Source organism: Lynx rufus, unplaced genomic scaffold (assembly GCF_022079265.1).
Source record: "Lynx rufus isolate CCGP_SWC_20201006 ecotype Redwood Valley unplaced genomic scaffold, mLynRuf1.p SCAF_2, whole genome shotgun sequence".
NCBI classification, from domain to species: Eukaryota; Metazoa; Chordata; class Mammalia; order Carnivora; family Felidae; genus Lynx; species Lynx rufus.
The window spans coordinates 86,957,292-86,967,186 of record NW_025814834.1 but is presented as its reverse complement, the minus strand read 5'-3'; the positions used below and the strand labels follow the sequence as shown (position 1 = coordinate 86,967,186).

The 9,895-nt window shown below is 35.9% G+C and overlaps 1 protein-coding gene across 1 annotated transcript in view; it reads right to left on the bottom strand.

Moving 5' to 3' along the window:
* Positions 1-1,562: 1,562 nt before the first annotated feature.
* Positions 1,563-9,895, bottom strand: part of GTDC1 (glycosyltransferase like domain containing 1) — a 292,594-nt gene continuing 284,261 nt past the window's right edge. Inside the window, exons 9-11 of the mRNA XM_047082236.1 lie at positions 8,635-8,705; positions 7,841-7,932; positions 1,563-2,703 (exon numbers count right to left, since the gene is read on the bottom strand). Of these exons, the coding sequence (XP_046938192.1) occupies positions 2,620-2,703; positions 7,841-7,932; positions 8,635-8,705 (247 nt within the window). The 3' untranslated portion in view covers positions 1,563-2,619. The remainder of the gene's footprint in view (positions 2,704-7,840; positions 7,933-8,634; positions 8,706-9,895) is intronic.

Genomic DNA, 9,895 nt, shown 5'->3' with positions numbered 1-9,895 from the left:
CACCTGGGTGGCTCAGTCGGTTAAGCATGAGACTTTGGCCTCAGGTCATGATCCCACAGTTTTGTGGGTTTGAGTCCCGTGTCAGCTGTGCTGACAGCTTGGAGCCTGCTTGGGATTCTCTGTCTCCCTCTCTCTCTGTGCCCACCTACTTCCACACTCGCGCTCTCAGAAATAAATAAACATTAAAAAAAAAAGTCAACTTGTATTATCAATTATCCTGTGATTTCAATGAAACATGGGTTAATTTACTTAATAACACTCTATCCACAAAATGGGTTTGAGAAGCACACAAAACACACACACACTTCAAGTTTCAATTGTTAAGAATTACACATTTACAAAATTTTTTTATTGCTCACTTGCACTGAGACCAAGTCTGATAGCATAGTTCTAAGAAGTGACAACTTTAATGTAAATTTTTATTCTAGAAGGAATGCTGGGCATGGCTAACGACAAAATCTGATTTGAGTTTATGGGTGTAGGAAAAAAAAAACCCTCCATACACAGGTAACTTTCAACTATGTCTACACTGAGATGGGAGCCCACTGTTTTAGGATACTAAAACACAGTAAACTCAACACTGTTTCTTGGCTGTGAGATCATACTATTATTTCTAGAAGACATCTTCTGACTGAAGCAAATTTACTGGTATAGTTCATCTTCTTAGATGATAAACCCTGCCTAGAAGTATCTAAGAACCTCTTAGGCATATTGACATCAAGTTTGCACTCAAAAGGAGCACCCCTGGTAGATTCTGAGTTCCCCAGTTTCAGACCACAAGGGACGTCAGAAATAATCCCTGAGCCCTTTGTTTTATGAGTGAGGATGTAATTTGTTCAGTGACTTCCCTGCAAGCGATACGACTCGAAGCCAGAGCAGTGATGTCCAGTCATGCGTTAAGGGTCTCACATTGGTTAGGGAGAGGACTCGGTGCAGAGATAGAGTTTGTTGTTTCTGCTTCTTAATCTTCCTGCTTTTAAATTCTCAGACCTCAGGGATTCTGAACTCCTGCCTTCTTTGATCTGTAAGATCACCTCTATCCTGAGGGCTCTCTCCGTCTGGCTCCTTGACCTTGATCTGTTTCCTGCTGACAATTTCGCTACCTGTCAAATGGGCCCTCCTGCTGACGATTTTGCTACCTGTCAAATGGGCCCTTCTAGAATTCTGAATCACTGCCTGCTCAATCTCGGATGCTTGCTAGACCAGTCAATCCTTCTAGAAGCCGGAAGGCCAGACTTGGCCCCTGCCTACCCTCCTCTCCCTGGCTGTTCCTCACTCTGTAGTGTATAAAAGTTATTTGTTTCAAAAGCTAGGAAACTTACAATTTACCTGTCAGTAAACAGAAGATGGTTTATCAACAGACTTTACCTTAATGACTACAAATGTTTACCTCCTGCTTTCCAGAATGCAAAGAAAATCTTGGAAATGTCATAATATCTTACAAACATTTGCAAAACAGATCCTTGTACAACCGGAAAAGAAACAATTGTATTCGTTGTCTCTGACACAAGAAAAGTGTTCAGTGAGAAACATACAGATAGATGTACACTCTTACACAGAAATGAGATATGCTAATTAAAAATTGCAGTAGGCACTTTATTAAAAATTTATTTTACAATCTAGCTGTTCAAAACATCTTTATATCAACAAATACAGCAGCTTGACTATTGGAATCATAAGTGATTTATCTTGAAAAGATCATATTTGTAGCTGGATGCAAATATTTTTGAGGAATATTTATATCAAAATTACTGTTTTTAGTAGAAGTATTTTGATTTCTCTATTTTTACCCCAGGGGAAAAAAAATTGAAACGAGTATCTCAGTGTTCATTTTATGGGCAAGATGGCTCCACTTAGTGTATTTCCCATGTTTGTCCAAATTACAGCTGTTTATCTCGCAACTTTAAAATAAATTAAATGCAAATGTAACTCTGCGGATCATGGGAATACCTGCCAGACCCCTTATTAATACCTTCACTTAAACACCCCCGTGCCAGAGAGTCATTAATTGGCTAAAATAAAAGTGCTAAAGCAGCCCTTTGCCCACAAACAACTCTGAGATGGCTGCCCAATTAGTCCGGTAGCATTCTGATCCTCCCTTCAGACCCTGTGGCCCTTTGAGGACACAAGAAGGCTCCGATGATAACCTGGCAACCTAGGTAGAAACACAGCCAAGTGCGAGCTTTTGAAGCTGCAGTTCGGCTGCCATCGTGTCGGCAAAAAGAAAGAATTCAGGCACCATGTCATCCAGTACAAAGGATAAAAACGGATTCAACCGGAAATTCAATGTGGCACCACATATGGGATACATGAGTGCGGTTATACAACAGGCCACATATTTTTTTGAACAGTCTCCTCCATGTGATGCCGAGGACATGTGTAACCATCATAACGTCTCTAGGAATCTGTATTTAATTTGAGTTGGGGTGGTGGCAGGGATGGGAGATCTGAAGCCGCCACAGGTTTGTGGCAGATGGCTCTGTGTCAGCTATGACAAGCAGCCAGGCTCAGCTTCCTCTGCAGATTTTCTTTTCTCTCTGATCAGGTAAATATGGGCACACTCTGGAAAGTTCTACAGATTCTGCCTTAGGCTGCAAGTTTGTGACTTAGCCCCATCTGTCACAAATCTTCCCTAGGTTCTGTTGTAAGCAGAGACCTGAATTTACCATGTAGGGCCGCCCAAGAAAAAGGAGTCATTTCACCCTGCGAGGGGGAGGGAGAGAAGAGAAAGCAAGGAAGAAGCATTAACAACCGAAAGACGAAAGGATGTTCAAAATTCATATTGCAAATTTGCATAACTTACGTCAATTAGATTTCAAAAAGCCACCAAGTACATGGTTCTCGAGTTTCATCAACTCAGGAAATCCCAGTTTCTGATTGGTTTAAAGTGGAACTGTATTTTCAACCGTACAGGAAAGCTCCCGATTTTTCGCAAATGGGTACATTCCACCGCGCACATATTTCCTGGTTTATGTGAGCGATGACGGCTGCTCAAAGTTTATCATCCAACTTTTAACTTTTATAAACACAAGATACCCAACGCCCTTAACCCATGTTTTTGCTAATGTGAGTTTTACTTTTAAGTGGCTAAGGCACAAGAGAAATGCCATCACTCCTACGTTAAACGCATAAAGCACTTTGAGTTTACAAACAGGTTTATATTCGTTATTTCATTATAGCAGTACCTCGACGGGGGGCGGGGGGGGATGCTATTAAGAATTGAGGGAGAAAAAAAATTCTTCTAAGTTTACAGATGAATCAGAGAGACAGGCTAAGAAGTTCACCTAGAGCCAGGCTACAAATGAGTAGCAGAGAAGAACAAGCCGCCAAAACCTCTCACTGTTCTTGATCACCCAAAGTGTATCTATTGTGCTGAAGGTTTTTGCTTTTATTTTACTTAGACAAACCAAAGGAAAACCAAGCCAAAAGAAATCAAGGAAGGAAGTGAAGAAGGAGAGAGGGAGAAGACTAGGGAGGAGGGAGAGAGGGAGGGAGAGAGATTGGGAAGTTGCCTTAAACTGTGCTCGTGCAGTTGAGAGATTTTTAGAAGTTCTAAAAATGTCACAAGCTTTTACGTTTTCATTTTTAAGGAAACAAGTAATGACTTCGGAGTGTTAATACAAGTGAGCAACACCTTATTGGCATCTAGAGTGTAATCTCGAATTAAAAGGGGACTATAACGTGACCAGTCCCTTGAAGGAAACTTACAGTGGCCTGGCTGTGGTCCGGGTAGACAGAGGCTGATAGAATTAAGACAACCACAAATGATTTCTCTGCGCACTGAATGTCAGCTGTAAGCTTAATCATTGTTTGGAGGCATTTTTAGGCAGAAATCTGAAAATTCTTCTTTCCTCCAATTAGGAGCAGGTTATAAAGGTTTCCAGAATGTTGAAGTACGTGAAGAGGAGAACAGAATAAAAACCAGCAGCTGGCATTTGAACAATCTTGAGAAACACGGGTCACTCTCAGAAAGCACAGGAGAGAACGCATCTCTTTTTTCCCCACTCAGAATTTCGCTCAATTTATAAATAAAAATAAATGAGAAATAGGATGGGAACGAAAAGCTATCCAGGTAGTCCGGGCAGTATCTACTTTACACAGTGCCCTGTTTGTGCCCTGCACTCTTTTCAGTATTTGTAACAATATAAGGTCCATAATTTTTTCTCTAAAGCATTTTAAAATATAATGATGAAAAGTCTGTAGAAACATAAGGAACTGATATCAGAAGGTTGTTGGGAATTTTCAGTAAGTAAACTCACATAGTAAAAAGGAGGCAAAAATACAACTTCATGGTATTGAGCTTACCGGGGTTGGAAAAGGGAAAACTATTGTTAGTGTTAAGAAGTCAATCCTTGGCTAATTATTTTATGATTACTTCTAGAATCTTGTGTTCAAGTTAGGTTGGAGTCATAAAAAGCTCCCCATCGTGGATGAAATGAAACCTATTTTTAATCTGTGTGACAAGTATGTGGCCAATGTGTCTGACCTAACTCAGAAAAGGAAGTGTTCTGAAAGTACGAGAAAGCTGCAGTCAATGACTAAACTTGGATGTAAACTTTTTAAAGAGGTGGTTTAGATTTTTTAAATTATGAAAATGGTTTTAGATTTTTAAAATGCTTAAAAAACATTTAATTTCAGTATGCATTGTATTTCTCTTAAGAAAGATCTTAAGAAAAGTGTGTGTGTGTGTGTGTGTGTGAGAGAGAGAGAGAGAGAGAGAGAGAGAGAGAGAGAGAGGGAGACAGGGAGAGGGAGGAGGGAGAACATACTTGCATGCATGTGAGGAATTCAAACATTTCAAATCTGAAACCATTTCAGGTGAGAAGTCATGGGCACAGTGTTCTGTAGTAGAAAGAGCCACTTTAAGAAAAAAAAAAGTATCCAATTCTGTTTCTGCTTTTCAGTTACTAGCATTCTGTTTCAAATCCTGCTTCAAGTTATAGCCCCCAAACTCTCACTCATATTGAAAGTATAATGTCTCATGTGAGAAGAAAGCCAAGTGTTAGTAGCCTTATTCTAGTCATTAAATTTCTAAGTGTGAATCCATATGAAAAATCCTATCCTAAAGTGAACCCTATGTGAAAAGCAGTTGAGATGATTTTAAAATGTAAACTTTTGACAAAAAAAGAGAGTAAGGTGTAAAAATGTAAAAGGAGCAAATTAAAGAATTCAGTGACATTCTATCCTTTTAGATCTTAGAAGCATATGTTTTATAAAAGCAAAACAGCACTGTCCAATGGAATAAGTCTAAAAAAAAACCCAACATTCTCGTTAACAGTACACACAAAAGACTCTTCCATTGCATAAGAAAAGTAAGGAAAATACTGCCTTGGGGGGAATAGTTATCTTGTATTTAGTGAAGGCAAAGGTCACCTGAAAATGTGCGTATTTATAAACCATAAGGTGAAAAGATAGCATAGCTGTTTATATCTTAATTGTAAAGTTTTAGAAGGCATCCTTTTTCTGTTTTGGCTCTACATCCTATTACAATAACCAAACTAAATCTGTGGTCCTTTCCTGTATTTTTTTTTTTTTAACCAGTTTCTCCTGAAAAATGCATCACAAAGCTCGGTTACCTTAATTCTTGGACTAATTTATTAATTTTAAGACTAATATTCAGATATAATATCATCAAGATCTATAAATGAGGGCACCTCTGAAAGTGTGTAATAGACTTATAAGAAAAAAAATCCACGGCAAAAATACATAAAAAAGAATTATACATACAAATTCCTATAAATGCTTACACATGAAATATTAACTTATAAAACTTGGAGCTGGAATACTTGAGGATGTTCAGTCTAAAAACATATGTAAAAAGTAATTACAGGAAATAACATGTAAGGCGTAGGTTATCTTTTAAGCTGTACGAAGAACAATTTGATATACTAACAGCATTACCACTGAGCTGACAATGTTTCAGAGTTTTTCCAGAAGTTGTTTGTAAAATAAATAATTATAGCTATGTTATAGAGTATCATATTAAAATATTTCAACCAGATGTCTGTTTCCTTTGCAACTAAAGGTAACTTGTCACAGTAACTTTTGTAATGGTTAAGAATTTGTAAACAAAGACTAACAGAGATAATGAGGCCTAACCTGAAGCAAAGTTAAAAACCGTTAAATTTTGATGGTGGGAATAGCATTATAAAACCTTCACCATTCTCTTCACAAGAATATAAACATTTTCTTTCTTTCTTTCCTTCTTTCTTTCTTTCTTTCTTTCTTTCTTTTTCTTTTCTTTTCTTTTCTTTTTTTTTGTATCTACATGAGATGATGGATGCGAATGAAATGTATGGTGGTAACCATTCCACAATAAACGCATGTCAAGTCATTATGCGGTACTGTGGTTCGTAAGCGGACACAGTACCATCAGTCATATCTCAATAAAACCGAAAAACAAGCACAACTTCACCTAAAATTCACCAGAAGGCGGGGAGAGATTAGTAATTTGATGGTGAACTCACTGAAGAGATCTGTGTCATATACAGAAAATAAATCCATTTACATAAATACTTTTATTTCTTCCATTTTCATAATCTGCACATTTTGATAGCCTGTCACGTGGAAAACTACTTGATTAACATTTGATACAAATCTGACCGCTACTGAACTTCAAAAATTAGGGAGTTTGGATGTAAACCTATTTTCTCTGTGGAGCTTCCCCTGTATACGGTACAATCGTATTGACTCAAGGAGTAATACTGAAGCCTGGAACTGTTCAGTCAGCATTTTAAACTATTATGAGCTACCTTCTGAACCATTGCCAAGTTAATAGACAATGAAAGATAATGAGCTTGAAATTGGGTGTTAAATTGCATTTTTGGTTCTCTCCCTTTTTCTTGAAGTTTAACTGTTTCCTGCAGAAACAAAGTCCTGTTTTGATGTATCACTATGTAAATATGTATTTTAGGCCATGAAAAGAGAAAGGAGAGAAAAAAGGCAGCAAACTGTATTTCATGTAGGAAGGTTATACATTAACATAGGAAAATTAAAATATACTGGATTATAAAACTGCTAGATTGTAAACTATACTGAATTTATGTAAAATGAAGATGCTACATTCAAAGAATATAAAAAGGTATATTACTCATGGCCTAGAGCCACCTTCCAAACTCATAAAGCAGATTTATCCCAGTTCAATTACTTAGACTTTTAGCAGGGCCTCTTTGTGTTGTCATTTCAACAATGTAAAATTCTTGATTCAAACAACGGAAAAAAAAAAGATAATGAAGGAGGGGATTGCATGATGATGCTCTTTAAACTATTTTCTTTCTGCCTTTGCCATTCAGAGAGGAGATGGGCAGTGTCATTCTAAACAAACTGAGGATTTTTATGTCATTTTATTAAACCGGATAAGGGAAACATTTGATTCTTGAAAATCATCTTCAAAGTAGTTAAAAAATGAACACCAAACTTCACGAATGTCATTCACCTGAATTTTTGAGGCCTGAAGATTTCATTATGATGGGAAGAAAGGCTTATCCTCATTAGTATAATTGTGGAATCTTTCCTTTACTTCCTTTTAAACTAATGAGTTACATTAATCCAGGTTCATTTTTATAAGCCTCTTGGGGCTAAATGTAAAGGACAGTCATCTTAGAAAACAATAAATTAAAAAAAAGCATGTACCATGCATTAAGTGCACGTATTTCATAAGACCTAGGTTAATACAACTGGCATCCAGTTTAATTAATCCTTGTTAGTGTAACAACTAATATCCCTCCCTAGCATGTTTCCTTTAAACATTAGTATGTTAATTAAATGTTTTTTTTAAAAAGATTTTTCTTTGTACTTCAATATGGCATTTATACCACGTAAATCTCTCCTCAATATCTACCTTATAAAGATGTTTTCTTATAATATCTGGTCTCTTGCAGAAATTCTGGAGCCTTTTTGAAAGCTGTTCAGGTGTAGAATACAGATATTCAGCTGCAGGAAAAACAGATACATTTTTAATGAAACAAAAACCTCAAAGCACACACTCGATATTAGTCACTTTACTAATTAAAAATGCATATTGCTCTGTGCTGCCTCGTGTTTTACATTATTTAAGCATGATTTTATAAGGTTACCTCAGCTCACAAGGATGCTTAATGCTAAATAAGACTGTGTAGTTGTGCTGTTTAGACATCTCCTTTGGGTGATTAAAATACATTATTCTAATGTAACACAATGCATATGTGATATATTTAGTGATGGGAATTTTTTCAAAGAACTGGTACTATAGCCGTATGTACCCTGTACAAGAGTTGCATATTATTAACTAGTCAATTGTTTAAATAATTTGGTGTGATTTCCAGTCCTCGATTTTTCTCTGTGTATATCATTAGAAAAAATCTGTAAGCAATCGCAGCAACACTGACCTGCTTATAAAAATCCATCATTATGGGATGTGTATGCTAACAATGAAGAATGCTATTTGAAAACTTGCTTTTTTGTTATCTTAAAAGAACAGATGGTAAATATAAGCTTACTCTAATGTATTAAAACACATAAAATTTTCCTTAACACTAACATGTTGACTTGCCAAATAAACAATTGCTCCCGCCTAAGTTTATTTTCAAACTTTCTAATTTAGCATGAATCATGTATTAAATCTCAACCAAGATGAAAGTACATTAAAGAGGCTACCTGGAAATATTTCAGGATAAACCAAATCTTTGGGACAAAGTGGGTAGCAACCACAATACACAGCTTCCAACCTAAAGAAATTTTAGAGAAGATAAAAAAATATTAAAAGGACATTACTCTGATAGCCAGAAAGTGGTTTTGTTTGCCTAAGTTAACAGTATGAGCCCTGAGTTAACTGGGACGAAAAACGTGGTCGGCAGTCCAAGCCTTAAAGCCAAAGTTGCTCTTTTAAAAGATTTTATTGATCATATATGAATTTCATAGAACAGAACCAACAGCATATGTTTTGTTCACTGAATTAATCAAAGCGCAGCTCTGCATTTTTTTTTTTTGTTTTTAAAATACTGTTTAACACATTTTATAATCAGCAGATAAACACATGTAACAACATGGTAAAGTATGGACAGCTTTTCTTAATAATGCTGCAAAGCCTCAGAATGTTCATTTTTCAAAAATGTTTAAATAAAATAGCAAATACTTAACTTTAACATTGTAGCCGTAGAAATGATCGAGGCACTTTTAAAAGCATCAGAAAAAAAATTTACAATCTGTTGTTGGGGCATTTTTATATTTTAAGCTCATGCTTCAAAATAATTTGTTATTTTTGTAGAATGCAAAGTAATTCCCCTTTTACTGAAAAATCCTCATGGAGATTACCTTAATGAAAATTTTACTTTCTTAGCCAAAAATTCAGCTCATTTTCGATTTTATCAGAAAAGAATACTTTCTTATTAAAACAAATAAGCAAGAAAGTTTCACTTTGAGAGGATTTCTCCAAGGAACACCTATAGGAAGTTGTTTTTTTTTTTTTTCATGTCATAGTAGTAAGGGTTAAGCAGAGAGAAGGTATTGCATCTCAAAGGTTGTTGGCCCTGTATAATGGCTATTGATCTGACATATAATAAACCTTAAAGATACCACTGTAATTTCTGTTGGCTAGAAATTACACAGTGAAATTCAAAGCACTCTCTAAAATATGTTTATTTTATGAGAGACTTTGAATTGCATCCAAAATGTTGACCAAAGGCGGATTTTTATTTTGAACTGCAGATTTTTTTTCAACCCAAGAATAATTTGAAGTTATGTCAATGTTTACCTTGTTTGTTTACAGTGACAAAGCACATGCAATTTAAGCTGTTTTTAAGTGGGTGATGTTTTCTCTATTTTATTATGTTGACTGAAATTAGTTTAAATGAAAGGTATTTACTTTGAGCTGCAAAGTTTGGAAAAATACTGAGTTCAAAGTTTTGCTTGAGAACTG